This window comes from Rhinolophus ferrumequinum, chromosome 6, assembly GCF_004115265.2.
Source record: "Rhinolophus ferrumequinum isolate MPI-CBG mRhiFer1 chromosome 6, mRhiFer1_v1.p, whole genome shotgun sequence".
NCBI classification, from domain to species: Eukaryota; Metazoa; Chordata; class Mammalia; order Chiroptera; family Rhinolophidae; genus Rhinolophus; species Rhinolophus ferrumequinum.
The window spans coordinates 63389800-63409259 of NC_046289.1; the positions used below are offsets into that span (position 1 = coordinate 63389800).

Consider the following 19460-nt stretch of genomic DNA (forward strand, 5'->3'; position numbering starts at 1 on the left):
GGGCAGCAGATCACCGACACAAGGGCCAAAGCCCCTACTGGTCCCTGCATTTCCAAGATCTGAAGACCTGAGGGTTCCTTGATATTAAAAGGCTATGCCTGGGCCACCCATCCGCTTACCCACCTTAATCCCTTCCCGGGCAGTCTCTGCCATTGCCAAGAGGTATTTAGAGGGTGGAGCTCTGAGTCAGAGTATAAATTGCCAGTCTCACCACCCAGCTGGAGAGCCGCCGCAATGCTCAAGAAGCAGATACCTGCCTGGATCTCCCACTACCTGCCAGACCCATGCCAAGCAGAAAATGACAGACCCTCAGCTACCTGCGCCTCGGAGGTGAGGGAGCAGTGTTGGGTGGGTGGGGCTGGGAGCTGAGGGCAGGAGATAGACTCAGGGAGGCTGGGGACATTTGGACTCCAGAGACATGGAGCAGCTCATCAGGGGCAGGCCCCATGTAGCACCTGAGGACGTGTTCTAGCCCCATTGGGGCTGGGGTTCCAGGATGGATGGCCCAGCTGTGGTTACCCCTGGGCTTGGACAAGATACCATGGAGTGGCTCCGGGCTATCCTAGGGCCAGGCTAGCAGCCAGGTACACAGTGCTTAGCACTGCCAGGGGAGGGTCCACATTTGGCCTAACCTAGCCGTAAGCAGGCATTTATCTTGTCGACCTCCTAAACTGCCATACTGTGTAAGTGTGTGGCATGGTGTCTGGAGAGGATCAGTGACATTGCCAGCCTGTCACTATCAGCCAGGAAGCCTCTCACCTGGGTCTGTGGTCAACACTTCTGGGTCTCTCCAACTCCTCTCAGCCTGGCAGGAAGACCCGAGCTTCATGGTCAGGTTGCCAGGGCTCTGGACTAGCTCGGCCCCAGCTTTCCCATTGGATCTCACTCTTCTAATTTGCTATAGGCACGCCATAGCCAGGACTGTCAGCAACATATTCCTCATTACCTCCCCCAGCTCACGCTGTCACTGAATGAATGATACCCTGAATGTGTTTTGTCCCTTTGGGGTGGGAGATAGAGACCCTGCTCAGTCTCCAAGGAGTCTAGGAGGGGAGCTCTGTGCTGCATAGCCTGGTGCCCCACTGCTCTGGCCAGGATAGCCATGGCCTTCAGGGCTGTGCCCACGTGGACACTTTACTTAACAGCTAAATAACCCCTCAGAGGCTCAGACATGTGAGTCTCCTGTGGTAAGAGGAGTATCATAGGAGGATCAATATAAAGCCTTCACATTTGTAAACATCTATGGTTTCCTGAGCTAATAAGTGGCTAGTGAGCACAAAAGAGGAAAAATGAATGTCAGCTGGGAAGGGGAAGAGTGGATCTGAGAAGGCTTCATGGAGGAGGCGGTCCTTCTCCTTGTTCCTTCCCCTCCAGTCTTACTGAGCCTCCAGGATCCCAGGCCAGGAGAGACCTCCACAGAAGTGACAGAGCTTACTGGGAAGTGGGGAGTAAAGCAACTGAAAACTGTGCCTGTCCCCCTCAGGTCCTGGAGGGTTGGAGCGGTGACTTTTTTCCCTGACCCCTCACCTAGCCTGGGTGATAAAAAGGAAAACAGCCATAGTAGCTCCTTGCAGGTGACTCCTGGTCTGGGATGTTGCTCAGACTCAGATGAGCTGGGAAATGTTCTGCTGTCCAATAACGTCCTACTCCAGTGATCTCCTTTTAGCAAAGTCCCATGTATCCTATCACCGGGCTATCGCCGGGCTGGTGTGAGCTCTGACACAGGTGTTGCAAGGAACTGTTGGATCCACCCAGCTCTCTGGGAAGGAGGAGGTGGCATCACCAGCCAGGCCTGCCCTGAGAAGCTTTGGGGAGGGGAGTTCCCACAGGCTCCCTGGGAGCTGTCTTCCCCTCTTCAGGAGCTCAGACCTTGTAGGCTGGTTTTTTAGGGTATGCCTAACCCAAGCAAGGACATCACACCCAGCACTTCTGCCTTTCCTCCCTACTGCTAGCCCACCTGGGAGTCTGACCCTAAGAGACTATCTGTAACTAAATATTCTTCTGACTGATGTATAGTGATAAATTCTTAGGGTGTAGGGAGAGTCCCGAATTGGGAGCTGAGGATTTTGCTTTTGTCTCTGCTGTGTACTAGTCTAGGGCATGACCTAGATCAAGATTTTAGGTGATTTGGTTAACTCGCGGTGAAGGCCAGCCTCCATGTAGTGGGAAAGCACGCTGCCCTTCAGTCAGGGAGACCTACACCTGAGTCCTGCCACTTCTGGGCTGTGTGACCCTGTGTGAGATGCAGTCTCTAAACTCAGTCTTCTCTGCAAAGCAGGCATAATAGGACTTTCCTCGGAGCAAGTTGGAAGGCTAGATGAGAACAGATGCAATGAGCCCAGTTTGCAGACAGGACCTGGCTTACTAGAGGAGGGTAATGAATTGTGTTCTCCAACTTCCCTTCCAAAAGTCCTATCTATAAAGTGGGTTGGGAAGGGGTAATATTGGATTGCATCATAGCTAATCCTGAGAGTCAAGGGGCTACATCTTTTCCATATGAGCTGGCAAGAGCCCCCTGTCCTGAGGAGGTCTCCAGCGAAATGGAGTCCTGGCAAGATCAGCCCTAAGAACCAAGGCCGGGAGGAGGCTAGAGTCACGTGTATTGGCTGCCTGAGAAGTGGTGTCCCGGAAAACTGCTCTCCAGCTGTCCTCTGCACACAGCTGTACTTGTTGTTAAAGTGTCTACATGCCCTTCTGTACTGGAGCCTGGAGTTCCAGCACCCATAGTGCTTCCTGTTCCTCCCCCCAGGGTCCCCCAGTGCCCCCATGAACTAACTGCAGGATTCATGCCTGTCCCTGCTCCAGAGCTGCAGCCCAGCTGGCACGGAGCCTGACCATGCCTGTTGTTAGATACTTCAGCTTTCACCCTGATACCCAGACAGAGTGTCCTGTGCTAAGAACAGGCTGGCCCAAGTCCCTGAAGTTTTTACCCTTAGCACACCATAAGCTACCCCGTAAACTTGGGTTCCATAATCTCGCCAGTTTCTGGTTCCAGTTCTCATCTGCAGTCTCAGCCATGGTGCTTTGTTCTTTTGCATCTTTCTACTGTGTATCAATTACCGCTGGGGTCATGAATTTTTGCTTATCTCTAGCATGACTCCAACTGAGCATATTCTATCCAGAGCAAAATATGTACATTCATTTTAAGCCAAGAAGGTAATTTTTCACAGAGCCTGGTTCCTGGAATCATCTGGGCCCAAGACCCAAGTCGCACGTGCCGGCGGCTTTCCTTTCTCCAGGCGTGGCCCTCTGCGCTCTCTCTCAAACCTGCCAGGCTCTCTCTCCCTGCTGGGAGATGTAAGAGAGTTTGGTAGAGAGCTTTGACATTGGGTCTGTGTTGCAAATGTCTGGCCTAGAAGGTGTGCTCTGAGGTTCAAGGTACACCCCAAGGAGCCCTCTATGGCTGTGAGAGATGGGAACTTCTCCCAGAACCCTTCCAGCTCTGATATGCTCTGGCTGGTTAAAAAAGAGAGGGATCGTGCAATGAGTCCATAGAGTGCTGCAAGGGGAGAGATAGCCAGAGTATGGGGGTTATTTTGGGGCTTTGGGGAAATTCAGGGTAAAAAGAAGAATCCATCTTGGATGCTAAGAGCAAAAGACCAAGGCAGAAGAGATGTGGGCAAGCAGCACCTGTCTCTGTGCTCGTCGAGGGCCACTTTCTAGTGAGGTGACCGTCAAGTCGTGGTTCTGAGCATGGGCTTAAGAATTAGAATTGGATTCCAATTAGGGTTCCTCTGATTCCAGGGGAATCCCTGGGGTCAAAGAACTTAGGCTCAGATTCTCTATCTGTAAAGTAAGGCTAATAATCACTGCTTCGTGGGGCATTGCAAGGTTTGAGCAAGATAAAATGTAAAGAGGGTCTCTGCACAACACTCAGCCTCTGGCCAACACTCAGCGGGTGGTAGCTGACATGGTTATTGTTGCTGAGTTGGAGAAGACAGAAATGGTCCACCTCATTGGAAGGTATTAGGGTTAGATGACAGCAAAGAGCTTTACCGGGAGGGCTGGGAGACCTCAAGTGAGTTCCTGCAGAAAGCTGTGAAGGCTCATTCCCTTCCCGTGAAGATACAAGGGAGCCGGGCAGAGCTAAGGTCAGCCTCTCCTAGAGGCAGGAGAAAGGCTGTGATGGCCAAAAGGCCCCTGGCCCTGGGTTCAGAGCATTTCAACACTCTGAAATGTCTCTGAAGGCTGACCCCTGCCTGGCTGAGGCCTTGGGCGGCTCCCCTCTTGGAGCCCTCTAGATGCCCTCTGAGAAAGTGGGCCAGTAGGAACAGGCTTTGCCAGAACTGCTATCCCGGGTGAAAGCGGACTCCTCCTTCCTCACCAGATCAGACCAGGACACTGCTCTGCCCAGGTGGGGAACGAGAAGTGAAGAGCCTTCTCTGCTCAGGGGCAGCTGGCCAAAGGCCACAGCCGTCCGTATTTCCACAACCAGAGATGTGGTTTGTGGGGTCTTTGGCCCAAGTTACAAGGCTCTAAAAAGAATCCTGTTAGAGCAAGTTACTGACCATGAAGATATTCAATATTTCAGAGTTAATTTTACAGAAGGAATCCTGAGACTATGTATGACAGTCAGTTTGGCTTTTGTTCTGATTTTCAGGCAGCTGTTGGGGAGACAGGAGGAAAAGACCCAAAAATTGACTTACATACTTGTATCTATCTCAGGGACTAAGTAACAGCCTTCCCCGTCGTCATTCTATTGTTGCTGATTAGAATTAAGCCCCAGGAGAGGCTGGAAGGACAGACATCAACATGATAATAGTTCTCATGACGAGTGAAAAAAAAAAAAATTGTAACCATGCATGGTGATGGATGTTAACTAAAATTATAGTGGTGATCAATCACTATATGTATATGTCAAATCATGTTGTACACCTAAAACTAATACAATGTTATATGTCAATTATATCACAATTCTTTTTTTAAAAGATAGTAACACCTTTATTATAAACGTTTTATGAGGATCAGAAACTAAGAAAAGTGTCTGACAAATAGCAACTGTTCAATAGATGCTAACAATTACAAATATTATCTCTGATAATAGCCCAGGCAGATGAGCTATGTGTGGACAGTCTGAGTTGAAAGTAAAAATAATTATAACATTTAAAAAACAAACAAACAAAATGATAATAGCGATCATCTTTGCGTGGTAAGGTTACGGGGACTCTTTTTTTCTTCATCCTTTTATGTTTTTCCCCAAACCCCAATATTATTTTAAATAGAGAAGAATTGTATCCTCTTTAAAAGGTACACAGTGATTTAGCAACACAGAGTGGACTGTGTAGAGGGTAACGATTCTCGTTTGGAGGCCTCTATAAATATAGTCGTTTGTAATTTGGTGGTTACCAGAAGGTAAAGGGGTTGGGGGGTGGGGGATGAGGGTGAGGGGGATCAAATGTATGGTGATGGAAGGGGAGCTGACTCTGGGTGGTGAACACACAATGTGATTTATGGATGATGTGATACAGAATTGCACACCTGAAATCTATGTAATTTTACTAACAATTGTCACCCCAATAAATTAAAAATAAATTAAAAATATATATATAGTCGTTTGGTGGGTTGGAGGAGCTCTGCTGTGGCCATGAGCTGAGAACGGGTGGTAAAAGATTCATCCCGGCCTGGCTAATACTCTCAGGGAAGGGACTTCAAGTCCCGAGATCCAAACAGGAAATACATGAACAGAACAGGCCTGCCGCTGTCGCTCTTGCAGCGTGTGCTGGCTGAGAGGGGGGCAAGGAGAAAACCCCTCGCCTCTGTGCCTGCGGTCTCCCGGGGCCCAGACAGTCCTCCAGGGCCCGGAAACATGGATCGCCTGTGGGGAAGCCTTCCTGAGTCCGGCACGGGGAGCCTGTGGCCTGCCTGAGCGGCTTTCCCTGTCAAGGCCGCCTGCCATCACTGCCTGGATAGTGAGTCCACTGTCCTCTCAATCCTCAGGAGGGGCTATCTCCATGCCACCTGCTGACCGTGAGGGTCATCCGAATGAAAAACGTCCGACAGGCTGATATACGTGAGTACCTTCCTCTCATTTCCCTCCTTCTTCTCTGCCTAGAGGGCCAGGATGGAGACATGGTCGTGTGTGTGTGTGTGTGTGTGTGTGTGTGTGTGTGTGTGTTCTACACTCAGGTTGTATTGCAGACTTCGGGCAGCCCCTGTGTTCTGCCTGCATCTAAGAGAACTATCTACCTTACTCTCTCCCCCGACTGCCCCCTCCCTAGTTGCCAGGAGCGCCAGCTTCTCCCACAGTGGGCACTCCTTGCTCCTGCATGAGTTTAGAGGGGCTATTCAGGGCGAAGGGGAAGGAGAGGCCCTTAGGCACCGGAGAGCCAATGGTCAGCCTAGTACCAGCGCTCCTTCTCAGGACATGGATCCCATACTGGGCTCTAGGGTCCATGCCAGAAGCCCCACGATGTTTGACGCACCAGGGCTGTTTGTGCAGTGTTTTCTTGCCACCTTAACTTCATCTTTATCCCAGCCCCTGCGGCATTCCTCGGCCATGGGGGCCCAGGGAAATCTCTGGCTTCAGGAAGAAATGATGGCACCTACGTGGGCAGGATGCTCCCCTCACGCCTATCTTTGGGGCAGCGTTTCAAGAGATCAGGAGACAAAAAGCTCCTCCCTATGCTGCTCTCATCTCCCCCCAGTCCAGAGAGGAAGCATGAACCCCAAGGAGGAGAAAGTTTGGGGTCAAGACCCCACCGATGAGGAGATATCCGTACTCAGGAATGGCCCAAGGGCCACCAGCGTTCCCCAAGGCTCTGTTATACCCCCACCGCCCTGGGATTCAACTCAGAGGGGTAAAGAATGCACAGAGCCATGATACCAACAGTACCTTTTAACAAGGGGAGATGTCTCTGCCCAAAGCAGCAGTTATAGAATAGTCATAGAAGATGGCATTCTAATCTTGTCACTACAGTATTTGGACAGTACAGCATTTAGACGCAGAAGAGGACACTGCAAACAGAATAGCTAAGGAAGGCTGCGCTGGGGGCCTGAGGTCGGAGAGGGGCAGGGTGTGAGCATCCAGAGGCCCAGGGAGCCCAATCCGGGAAGGGGCCCTCCTATAGGAGAGACAGGAATGCTTGCCCAGAGCACCTGCTGGGAGCCAGTCGTCCAAACACCAAGTGGTCTCCCAACAACCTGGTGGGAGTGCTGTGAGGTCCTTTTGCACATGCAGATTAATGAAAGCAGTCTTTGATCCCAGGTCTGGAGAGCTGAGGAGTAGAGGGGACAAGCCAGGAGAAGGAGGTTGGGGCCAATAATGGAGGGCAGGGAAGCCAGACAGAGGAGAAATCAGGATCTAAGTGATGGGGCATCTGAGTTCTTCAGGAAGCGATTGGAAGACTTCCCCAGGGCTCCTATGCAGATTGTGCTGAAGCTTAGGTGGGGAGAGGCTGAGAAACTTGCTGGGAAGCTGTCACTGTAATTCAGGGATGAACGCAGAGGGTGTAAGAGGGAGGGTGCTGGAGCCCCAGAGAAAGCACAGGGATCAGGCAGGATTCAGACTGAGTGCCCTGGAGGGTGAGTGTACAGAGCCCGTGGCAGTAGGCGCAGTTCCAGCCACCACCCAGCTTGGGTCTGGTTCTGCCAGGAGGCCAGCAGGAGGCCAGGGATTACTCTTCAGGCTTCTGGGGCTTTCCAGACCACCAGTGAGTTATCTGAGGAGTCTGGAAGTGTCCCGTGGGCATGGGACCTGGCTGCCTCTTTCACCTTTTTTGCCCATGCCACAGTGGGTCACTCAGACACTTCCTCCCACTCCCCTCAGGGACAGCCATAGCTCCACACACCCACCGGGACACTCACCTGCCCCCACTTCTCTCAAGGTGTGTCTGTCTCAGCCCTGTGGGTCCTCCTGGCAGAACACGCTCATAGCGTGCGTCTACCTGCATGCTTAGACCTTCCCACTGTCCAGGGCCCTCTGTCCTCACCCTGCCACATCCATCACAGAGGTCGGGGACAGGGGAGCAGACAGCCAGAGAAACTGGCTGAGGTCTGGCTCCACCACCTCCTCTTCCCCTTCTCCTTCCCCACATGTCCCCTGTACACAGGCTACGTTTTGGGTGTACCTAGTCTCCTTTGAGCACCTCTTGTTTCTTTTTTCTTCATTTTCCCTGAGGAACAGGGTTGGGGAGCATGCATGGTGTTTGGGAGTGCCAGCCCAGACACGTTGTGTCTGGACTCCATGGTTGTCACTGGCTGGGCTCTGTGGCTGCCTTGCCTGGTGAGGTTTGAGATTATCCTGAGGCCTTCCAGGTCCTGGGTTACCCTTGCCCAGATTGTTCCCTTCTAGCTTGGCTCAAAAACACAATGCTCTCTGGTTCAGCCTCTAACGTGTGTCTGAGTTTCCAAGAGTTCAAGGAGCCTGAAAGGAGTGAGACTCCCTCATCAAGGAAGGTGTCACCCAGACCTGGGCCAGGGTTGGGAAGGAGTTGGCCCGGAAACCTCACAGCAGTCAACAGTTTTTATTCCTCTTGGGAAAATAAATTAAAATGCAAACCAGCACCCGAGGGAGCGTGAGGCAGCTGTCTACAGAGGTATTAGGAAAATAGTGTTCTCAACCTCTGTAGGGATCACTGAGTCATCTTTGCTACCCGCATTCCAGGAAAGGAGACATGTCATTCATATGACCAAGCTCTGTCACTCCACAAAGAACAAGGATTAGAACCCATCTATGCCAAGGAAATCCCCTGCAGTCCCTGGAATTCTTAGAATTGCGTCACCATTGCTTAACCACTCTTCAGTGCCAGACCACAGTGACTGTCCTACAGTCAGATGTCCTTACAGTCAGCTAATGACTCCTGCCGCAGTCTTGGCCTAGCCAGATTTCTTCCGTCATCCCTCCCTCCCCAGGATTACCTCCCCTCCTTTGGGCTGCACTCTCCTTCTTCCCAACTGGTCGGGGAGGAGGCAGGAACAGCTGTCTGCAAAAAGACTGAAAAACAAATTAACATTTGAAGTGTGGGTGTCTGATCAACCCTGTCTCTTCCAGGAGTATTTTTATCTTAACCAGAGGTTTAAGCCTTAGACCAAAAATACTGGGATTTTATTTAATGGGTTTAAAGGGAGGATTTAGGCATGGATTGCTCATAGGAAAGGGATTTTAGAGGGAAAGGGGCCTTTACTTGGTCCATTATCTCATGCTAAGCAAATAGGTGTGGAATTGGTGGGGTACCTGCCTGCAGGCTCCTCGTGTGTAGGAGGCAGACCAAAGGCGAATGTTACAGGAGGAGGGGCCAGGGGCCAGGAAAAGCCATGGGAGAGGTCCAGGAGGACGGAGCAGGTCCCTGGGGAGTCTCCCTATGGGCCGAATGATTAGACATGCCAACTTGCTTACCTATATGTGCAGTGTCTCAGCCCAGAATTTCTGGGATACTGATACAGCCTAATAGCAGGAATTGGGCTTTTCCATTCATTCTTTTACTCAACAAATGTCTACTAAGTGCTGACACACAGTCTCCCGGGCCTGGCAGTGTTCAGGGTACAGTGGAGACACACACACCGACCCGCTGTTGCAGTGCAGTGTAGCCAGTGCTCCACCAGGAGAAGAAGAGAGGGCTCTAGGTTGAGCCAAGCACCTGGCCCAGACGTGGGGGCTCAGGGGAGGCTTCCAGAGGAAGTTCCTTCCAACACCTTAAGGGACTAGCCAAGGGAAGGTTGGGGCAAAAGTGGAAGAGAAGGGTATCCTAGGAGGAAAACATGGCAAGACATCATGGCACCCTCGGAGACTGACAAGTGATTGGGTTTCACTACAGTCTCAAGTGCAAGTGTAAGTGCCTGTGTGTGCATGGACCTGTGTGTGTTTGGGGGCAGGGCAAGGTGCTTCTGTAGGGAGGGTGGAAAGATAAGGCTAAGGACTCCTTCCTGAAGGCAGATGGGAGCCATTAAAGGACCTTAAACTGGGGAGTGACATCGTTAGATTTAAAAAGATACCTCTGGTTTCCCTTGAGAGAAAAGATTAGAGTAGGACAACATAAAAGACAGGGCACAAGGGGCAGCAGATATGAAGGTGCCTAAACCAAGGCGGTGGCAGTGCAAGGAGATGTGGATGGGGAGGAGAGCTCAAAGGAGTTAAACCAATTCCATGTGAAGGCCAAGGACGATACTTAGTGTCCGGCCTGGACACCTGAGTTGACGATGAGGAAGAGCAGGTTGGACATGGAGGAGGTGGCGGAGATGAGGAGGTCATTATTTTTTGTTATTGATTCTGGTGGGTTTTGGTCATTCTTTGTGTCTGAATTAAGTGATGATTATCACATGTAAAGGACAGTGTCATTTCACCTTTGTTCAATGGGAGGAGGGCTGTGAATTCCAATTTGTGAAAGGTGAGCCCTCAAAGATTAACCAGACATCGGGGGTAAAATCAGAAGCTAGGAATATTTGTGATGCCATCCATGGTTATTAACTCTGATAAAATTCTCGGTGTAGTGGCAATGTACGTAGGAATACATCAGTCTGGGGATACACCTCTCACAGGATATTGTTATAAACAATTGTGACCTAATTTGGATCAGTCCTAACAGTACAGAACTCCCATCTCCACACGAGCTTTACCATCTAGAGGACGCTCTGACACTGGAAACTACTGAATGTTCTCATTTCTATGTATCTGGTGTAGGACTTGGGTATTACCCCAGCAGATTGCCAGGATAGTGACAAGCACAGCCATGGCTTCTCTCCCTGCCTCCTCCCAGGTAGAATGGAGGCAGGGAGCCAGGCTGGGATGCTTTTTGCTTACCCTGTGCCTTCTGGTGATCCAACCAGAAGACCTGGGAGGACTTCTTCCATTTTGGGAGGACCTGCTGGGATCACAGACTTTGTCGCTTCTCCAGAGCACACCCAAAATCAGCACGTTTGAGTTGTTCATTTCGAATTAAAAAAAAATAAGTATAGGGCTTCAGACATTTTTTGGGTCATGCACCTCATGCTAGGAGACCAGTGTAGGCACCAGTGATGCAGTTGAAACATTTAGTCCTATATTGATAGTGGTCCCTGCTCCTAGATCCTGCTGAATAGCTTGTTCCTCCCAAGCCTCTTCCCTCTGGGGCTCTCTGGGATGACTCACAACAGACTGTCCCTTTTAATCCTTGCTTCTCCTCATCCCAGAGGAAGAACTGGGCCCACTTTGGTTTTCCTAATGGCTTGGGCTAATACAAGAGAAACTGGACACTTTGGGACTGGTCCTTCAGATCTTTCCCTGACAGAGGTAACACTGTGTAGCCATACCTTCTCCCGAGATCAGCAGGTATTTGCTCAAAGAACCAGGGTGCTTCTGATAAGAGCCAGAGGCCATCTGTGTCCATGAGAAGGGTCAGTGAGACCTGGGACCCCTCTGTGAAACCTCTAGCCAGCAGCCTGTGACCTCAGGGTTCTGGGACAAAAGTCTCAGAAGAGTAAGGAGAGTAAGACCCATGAGTCAGGAGGGGACGTGAAGGTGAGACAAGGATTGCACTGGAGGTGACTTACCTGAAGTTCCCTTCTGACTCCACACTCTCTCCTCCCTGGACCTGGGGTGGCACCTCACCCTTCCCTCCCACTCTTGTCTTCATTGGACAGTAAGCCAGACAGACTGCTATGTGAGCCTCTGGCTGCCTACCGCCTCTCATGAGAAACAGAGAACTAGGACCATCTCCAACTGCTTAACCCCAGAGTGGAATGAAAGCTTCAACTTCCAGATCCAGACCCAAGTCAAGGTGAGATGTGGAGCACTGCTCCTGTCAGCCCTGTCTGCATGTCTGGTCCCCTTCTGGCCTGCTTGTTCTTCTCCTTGCTTGTGAGTCCTTCTAAGGCCCATTTGTTTTTCTTTCTACCTATTCATTGTTGATCCTATTGACCTACGTTCTTACTGACCCACTCCTTCCTTCAGCCTATCTCCTGTTTGTCACTCTCTGAGTTTACTTATCCTTCTACCTTCTTTCCTGTCCCTCTTGTCCTTCTACTTAATTGTTTCTGGAGTTGGGTGTCTCCTCCCCCAGTGTATTTCCCATACCTTCCAGAACATACTCCAAGCAGGAGAATATACAGAAGAGAAGAGCCATTCTATTCACTAGGTCCAAGGCCAGTCTAATTCCTTCCAGAGGGCTTTCTCCATCTTAAATTCTTTTTAGATTGCTTTATTATTTGTAGTTCCTTGGGTATGTGTTCTTTCATTTGTTGGTTTATTATTTCACGGTGTTAGTCTTATTCAGATATATGGTGACTCTACGTTGAGTTCACATCTCCTGCAGGAGAATTATCCTTTGAGCACCCTGAGTTGTGAGAGCCTCAGCAGAGGGCTTCTTAACTTGGCCTCATCATGGATGCATCAACCAGTCTCGGAACCCTTGAGGCCTAACAGCTCGATCCAGCTTCCTGCTTTCATATTTTAGGGATGTTTATCTATTTCTGGTTCATGATGAGTTCTTTCTATATTTATTGTTTTAAAAATATCTTTTCTATCATACACATGGTTTTGGTGAGAGAGGGGGATCGGTGTAGGCTCAGTCTACCATCTTGAAATCAGAATTTGGGCTTCCTTTGTCTAAAGATCTAGAGAGCTGCTGAGTTGGTTCTGGGACACACCTGAATTTCTAGTAATGACAAGGTCAACAGATCTCATTCAGAACCACCTCATGTCCACCAAACAGGGACCGAAGAGGCAAACCCAGCCCTCACCCACGTCTCCCGGCATCCTTAGAATAAGAGGCCTCAGAGGTTAATCTATGTCACCTGAGACCATTGACCTCAGAGTTCAGTCAGATGACAGGGTAGCTGCTCAACTCTTGACATGCTGCCTGAGCCATCCATGAGACCTCATTAGGGGCTGTTGAGCTGAAGGATGGCATTCCACCACCTCACTCCGACCCCATCAAGTATCAGAATGTTTATAATCTTTGCCACATCACTCCTCTAGAATGTTAAGATGTTAACTTCCTTGATCTGGGTTTTCTAACACCACAGGGGCTGTCTTCAGCTCCTGAGGCCCCAGTGCTGAACACATTGCATATCCTGGCAGGAGTCTTGCTTGCTCTGCCCTTCTACCTTTCTCCCAAGTAAAATGAAATCCCTCACACTTCACAGGCCCCTGCCAAGCTTGCAAAATTCTCCAGTAAAAGAGTCAGAGCAGAGGTGTAGGGAGGCTTCAGAGAGTTGGAAAGGACTGAGTAGATACTTTCCTCCCTTCATTCCTTTCCCTACAAATATCCCTCACATCTGAACAGGGATCTTTGTTCTAGCCCCTGTCCCTCAGACACACCTCCTGGCTGGGACTAGGAACAGATCAATGGGTCAATCAGTAATGGTAACCAGACCTGCCTTCTCCCCTAGAACGTGCTCGAGCTAAGCGTCTGCGATGAAGACACATTGACACAAGATGACCATCTCTTGACAATTCTCTATGACCTCACCAAGCTCTGCTTCCGAAAGAGAACCCATATGAAGTTCCCACTCAACCCAGAGGTGGGAGCAGCTGCCCAGCCCCTCAGCCTTGTGCCTCATAAGGAGCATCTGGTCATTCCCATGATGCTTAATAGCCAAGTTGGGGAAAGATAACACTGCTGGTTCACAGCCCAGTGCTATTGTGACCTCGTGGAAATTATTTAATTCCTCTGAGTTCTGTTTCCTCTTTTATAGAATGATGATAAGAGTACCTACCACACGGGGTTGTTGTGAGACCTAAATGGGAAACCATGATTAAGGCACCTAGCACTGTTCATGGTACAAAGTGGAGATGCACTAAGTGTAGCTTCCCTTTCCTCCTTTCCTTCCCTCAGCGGCCTGCTGCTGGGATGGTCCCAGGAGACAGAGAACATAAGAGAGTAAAGGCGGGCAAATCTGCAAATCCGAGAAAGTCAGAGCTGGAAAGGACTGAGAGGTTATAGATTCAATCATTAAACAAATACTTGAAGGCCTACGATGGGCAAGGCACTGTTCCCGGCGCTGGGGACATAACGGGGCGTGAGCATCCCTGTCCTCACCTGGCTTCTATTTCAGGAGGGAAATTAAGGTCCTGTGAGTAACGACTTGCCTGAAGTTACACAGTAAGAGGTGGGAAGGAACAGGTGAGGGAAGAGGCCCCAACCCTTCAGAGTTGAACTTTCTGGGGGCAATATCTCAGCTCTCCTTTGCCCCGGCACTGAGCCCTTTGGGAAGGCAGGAGAGCAATTGAAGTAGAGTCTCGAGGGTAAAAGATGAAAAAGAAATGTTCTGGGACAAAGGGGTTTGCATACTGGGGCTTGGGGTCAGCTCCACACCCTGACCCTCCCCTGGGGGGTCAGTGATGTCTCTAATGTCAAAGACTTGGGGACAGAGGGAGGTAGAGGGAACAACAAGAGCCAGGAACAGCGGTCTCCACTCCACGTCAGCAGGACAGCTTCATGGGAAGGTTGGGGCAGGTGCACGGAGGCTCCTGGGGCAACTGACAGCTCAAGGCTGCCCTCATTTCCTCCCCCTGCAGGGCATGGAAGAGCTGGAGGTAGAGTTCCTGCTGGAGGAGAGGTGAGTAGACCCCAACACCCAATGGCTCCCCCAGGGTCCTGACCCCCAAGTAGCATTTCAGAGCCTGGTCCACCCTTTTGCTGTCTTTGCCTCTTCCGCTCTCTCCCCTGGCGCTCACCTCAGACTCCTCACTGTGCATCAGAATCACTGGGAGCTTCTAAATACTGCAGGTGCCTGGGCACCACCCCTACTCATCCCGTTCTACTGACATCAGTATTGCTTGAAAGATCTAATATTCTGGCCAAACTCAACTCCCCTATATTCCTGAGAGTGGCCTCTGGGACGAATTCCTGCCATCTTAGTGACAGGGACTTGTAGAGGCCAGGCTGGAACTGTTAGAACAAACTCCCCCAAACCCTGGCCCAGAGCAGAGGCTGTGCCCTCTCCCCATCGGCAGTAAACTCTGGAACCAAGTTGAGGGGAGGCTCTGACCCAACACATGGGGTTATTTCCCATCATGTTCAACTAGGAAAATGACCCAGGGTCCTAGAGTTCTGACTATATTGGGGACTCAAGTGCAATTGGGTCACAGAGCTGGAAGAGGGCAAAGAGAAGAGGGAGGAAGGGAAGGGGCAATGGGGGAGGGCAGCAGGGCCCCTGCCCAGGCGAACAAACCAGCCCCAGGATGGCAGTGCCCCTTGTGATGGGACAGCCGGCTGCTCCCCTCTTCCCCTGGTGGGGCTGAGTCCCCTGGACTTACGATCAGCTGTGGTCAGGGAGGACAAGAAGAATGAGCTAGAACAAGAGGGCTTGTCACGTTCCCCTTGGAGAGTCCTGCCTAGGTGCTCTTGGAACCACAGCAGGTCCTTGGAAAAATGTCATTTTGTTCAACATCGTTTCATTGTACCTTGATAAGATGCCATCGGAACATAACTCTTGGTTATATCAATTAACCTGTGGTGAAATTGGTTTCATAATACATCATTTCACCACAATTCCAAGAACCTATCAACAACATTAAGTGAGGAATGACTGTATGTTAGGTGCCTCATTTGCCATCAACAGCTGATTGACAAAATCAACTTTGTCCTACACTGAAGAAAATCTGGGCTCTCTCCTTCAGGTCTTGATTTAACAGGAATTTTAGGTGGTGGGAGGAGAATCTTTGGCTGAGTTAGGAAGTGGCTTGCAAAATGAATATCTCAAAATTGGTAATAAGAGTTGACCTGGAGACGCAGTCATCTTGGGCTTAAGTGGACTGCTTTGTGTAACCTGGGAAGTCTGTATTCTGGGCTTTATAACACAAGGACGTTTCCTGTTCACCGGCCCTCTCTGCCTGGGTCAGAACTGTTTGCTAAATGCATAATTAAATAAAGCACAGAACGGAGAATGGGTCAGTTTCACTACCAGCACTATTTCTATCTGCTCTAGATAGCGTCCCGGCCTTTTCTTGCAACCTGCTTATTCTCATAACTCTATGCAGTTTCATCTAGTTGAGCATAAAGAACAGTTATCCTTTAAGGAGAAAAAGGGGGGGATCTCTTCTTCTACTCCTTATAATCTAATCTAAAGGCCTATTTTTTTCCTGGACATTCTATTTAAAATGTATGCCCGTTTTCTCCTTGACCATCTACAAATATGAGGTTTCTTAAGCCAATATTTTTCATGAGGACCAATAAAGCTCTGCTATCTCCTTATGGACCCTACTTAGGCTTTTTGTCTCCTTTGTGAGAAATCGGTCCAGAATGATATAACTGACCAGGAGTTCTCATTTTGTCTTTCAGTCCCTCTCCACCTGAGACCCTCATCACCAATGGCGTGCTGGTGGTAATTGTCCTTCCAGGTTCCGGTAGCTCCAGAGGCCATATGTGGTTGCTGTTCTCAGGGGAACAGACTGTGGGAGAGACCAGGCCCAGCTTGGACCCTGTCCCAGGGTCCATTAGAAGTCAAACTAACTGAAGCCAGCCAAAGGGGGCACAGGCAGGGGTGGGGCAACAGCTGGGCTTCAGCTCCTGGGGAGGAGGTATTAATAGCTGGGACATCAATCACTCCAGCCCAGCATCCCACAGTCCACCATGATGACCCCTCCTCTTGGGAACTTCCCAATGAAAGTACCCACTAGGAGGCAGCTTCTCCCGGAATCAATCTGGGTCCCACTGTCCCCCAACCCCAACCTCTCTACAAGCACAGGTTCAGTATTAAAAAGATTTTCATAATTCAGCTGTTGGTACAGACATTTAAATTAGATTCATCTAAACCCAAAGATTCAAGACCTCTCCCCTCAAAAATTCATCTTTTGCAGTTTGTGATGAAGGAATTTGACCTGCCTCTGTTTCTTTAGAAGGCTTTCTCATTAGAAGTTATTCAGTTTGAAAGCTCAGAGAGGTAGGTTCCCTCAGGTTCCACCCCCGACCTGCAGCTGAGGACATGACCCCTGGTAAATGGTGACTGTACAGCCTAGATTTTTAGAAAATCTGATGTCTGAATAAGATGACAGGCCTTGATTAGGTTCAGAAAATGTGGTCGGCACACTCAGGCTTCCCCAGGCCAACCAATGCTGAATTTATCCTCTAGGTCTTTATTTCCCCTCTTAGGCCTGGCAGAGCAGGGTATGGCTTCTGCTCAGAATGTCACTCTCTTCTTTGTTGCAGGCTCGACAAGTCTCCTACCTGGAGGTTCATGCAGAATCCAGAAGGCAGAGGAAGAGTGGGAAAGGTGTGTCCTTTGCCTGCCTCTTCTTGCTGCCGGGAGGGCAGTGCTGCTTCCCAGCCTGCCAGAAGCAGAATTAGCTTCTGCAGGGCTGCCCTGGGCTCAGGCGGGGAACCAGGAGCTTAGCGGAGATGCCTCAGGATCACCTCCTCCTCAGGGGTTGTGGACCCCTGTCTCCACACCCCATGTCCCCTTCATGAGGGACATGTCCTTCCAGGCACCCACATGACCCTCGGAGCTTCCCAGGCCTGATAAGCGCCCTGGGTCAGAGGTCAGTGGCACAGTGCTGCCCATGCTGGTCTGCACTGCACCCCTGCCACACCAGGGGTTCCCTTGATCTGGTGCAGCGGTCAGCAGCGGGGTGGCCAGGCACCGACAGTGCCCAGGGCCCCGCCAGCTGCTCCCTTCCTCTAGGCAGATTATAATTCACAGAGTCCTAGCGTTTGGTAGCTGGCAGGGACCTAAGAGATCCACAAACATGAGACTCTCCTGCTCCCCACTCCACCCCATGCAAGGACTCCCAGCCCTGTCCCGAGATTGGGGAGCAGCATGGCCCCACAGACATGGGGGAAGGTGTGGGGAAGAGGCCCCTACACCCAAACAGAAGATTTGGTTGGTGAGAGCTGCTTTCAGTGCAGTAGCAGGTGACTTCAGGGCACCTTCTGGAGAAGCAGGACGTGGGAGGACTAGTCCAGAGGACTCAGCATCTCAGAGGGCTTGCTGGAGACCCCATTTGTCAGCATCATATACAAACCATGTTAAAATGCAGATTCCTGGGCCGGCCCTGCCCTAAAGAATGAGACCCTGGGGAGTTTTAACCAGTGCCCCAGGTGATTCTAAACCCCAGTCCTAGGTACCTCCAGCTATATTTATTACTGGGCCAAGATGGGGTAGGGTGAGTGAGAGGCTTTCTGGGGTCTCAGCTCTCTTGTCTCCTCTTCCAGGGAAGGACCTCCTGGTGACAGTGACAGAATCCTTCGAGCATACGCAGCGCGTCTCACAACACCCGGATCCCTGTCACCCAAACCCTGCCTGTTTTCACTACCCCAAGTATTTTCAGTCCAAGATGCACGGGGAGGTGCCCAGAAGCCAATGGAGCTGTGGGGTACAAGGCTGCATAGGGGGATGGCATGGGGGCCTGGGGCAGGCGGGCTGCCAGAGGAGCCCCTCACCCCCACTCACAGAACCACCCATCCTTCCAGCTTTGCTGCTGTGGCAAGCACAAGAACAGCGCTGTCTGCCAGCCCCTCGATTGCCTCCCGGACGGCCAGACGGTGACCCTGCCTGTGGTGAGGGCCTGGGTCTGGGAAGGGTCCCCTGAGCAGCTTAGCTTGGTGCTCCTGTGGCAGGGAGAAGGGGACATCCTGGGGGGCTCATGGAGGAAGACGACTCATGGGGTCTCTCAGGCAGGATAGAGGAGTCTTGTGGGGTAGGAGATGCTGAGCTGCGGTGTGGAGCCCAGGAGAATGTGTGGAGGCCAAGTTGAGAATGGCGGGGAGGACCATTCCAGAGGAGGGAGTGGCAATGGAGCATGTGCGTGTGTTTGCGTGCGTGCGTGTGTGTGTGTGTGCATGCTGGCCTGTGTGCATGTGAGCATACGTGTGGGTACATATGCGTGCTGAGTCAAATCAGGGGGCGGCCATGGTGGTGTGTCTGTACTTCTTTGGTTGGGATCACTTGGCTCTGAATTGTCATCCCTGACAAGCTGTTCATCTTTTGCACCCCAGGGAGAGAACTGTGAATTACACATGAAGTCTACACCCTGGTAAAGTACCCTCTTTGTGTCCATCCCTCTGATTTATTCATCCTAGGGGGTAGGAAGTGGTGTTTCAGTGTGGTTTTGATTTGCATCTCCCCGCTGGCTAATGGTGTGGAGCATCTTCTCATGGGTTTATTGGTCTTTTGTGTATCTTCTTTGGATAAATGTCTTCAAATCCTTTCCCCATTTTTAAAGTCGGTTATTTGCCTTCTATTTTACATTGTAAGAGTTCTTTCTATATTCTGAATACAATACCCTTGTCAGATATATGATTTGCAAATATTTTCTTCTCTACTGGGGATTGTCTTCACATTCTTGATGGTGTCCTTTGAAGCACAGATGCCTTAAATTTTGGTGAATTCTAATGTATCTATATTTCTTCGTTTTTCTTTGTACTTTTAGTGTCATATTTAAGAAACCATTGCCTAATCCAAAGTCATGAAGATTTATTCCTATGTTTTCTTCTAAAAGTTTCGTGATTTAAACTCTTACATTTAGGTCTGTGATTGATTTTGAGTTAATTTTTATATATAGGGTAAAAAAAGGGGCCCAACTTCATTCTTTTGCATGTGGATATCCA

The 19460-nt window shown here is 50.3% G+C and overlaps 1 protein-coding gene across 1 annotated transcript in view; it reads left to right on the plus strand.

The window, feature by feature from the left end:
- The first annotated feature begins 221 nt into the window (after positions 1-221).
- Positions 222-19460, plus strand: part of PLA2G4E (phospholipase A2 group IVE) — a 35693-nt gene continuing 16454 nt past the window's right edge. Inside the window, exons 1-10 of the mRNA XM_033106998.1 lie at positions 222-330; positions 5938-6010; positions 11554-11690; positions 13303-13434; positions 14432-14472; positions 16197-16239; positions 17064-17127; positions 18066-18226; positions 18324-18410; positions 18849-18886. Coding sequence (XP_032962889.1) covers positions 235-330; positions 5938-6010; positions 11554-11690; positions 13303-13434; positions 14432-14472; positions 16197-16239; positions 17064-17127; positions 18066-18226; positions 18324-18410; positions 18849-18886 — 872 coding nt within the window. The 5' untranslated portion in view covers positions 222-234. The remainder of the gene's footprint in view (positions 331-5937; positions 6011-11553; positions 11691-13302; positions 13435-14431; positions 14473-16196; positions 16240-17063; positions 17128-18065; positions 18227-18323; positions 18411-18848; positions 18887-19460) is intronic.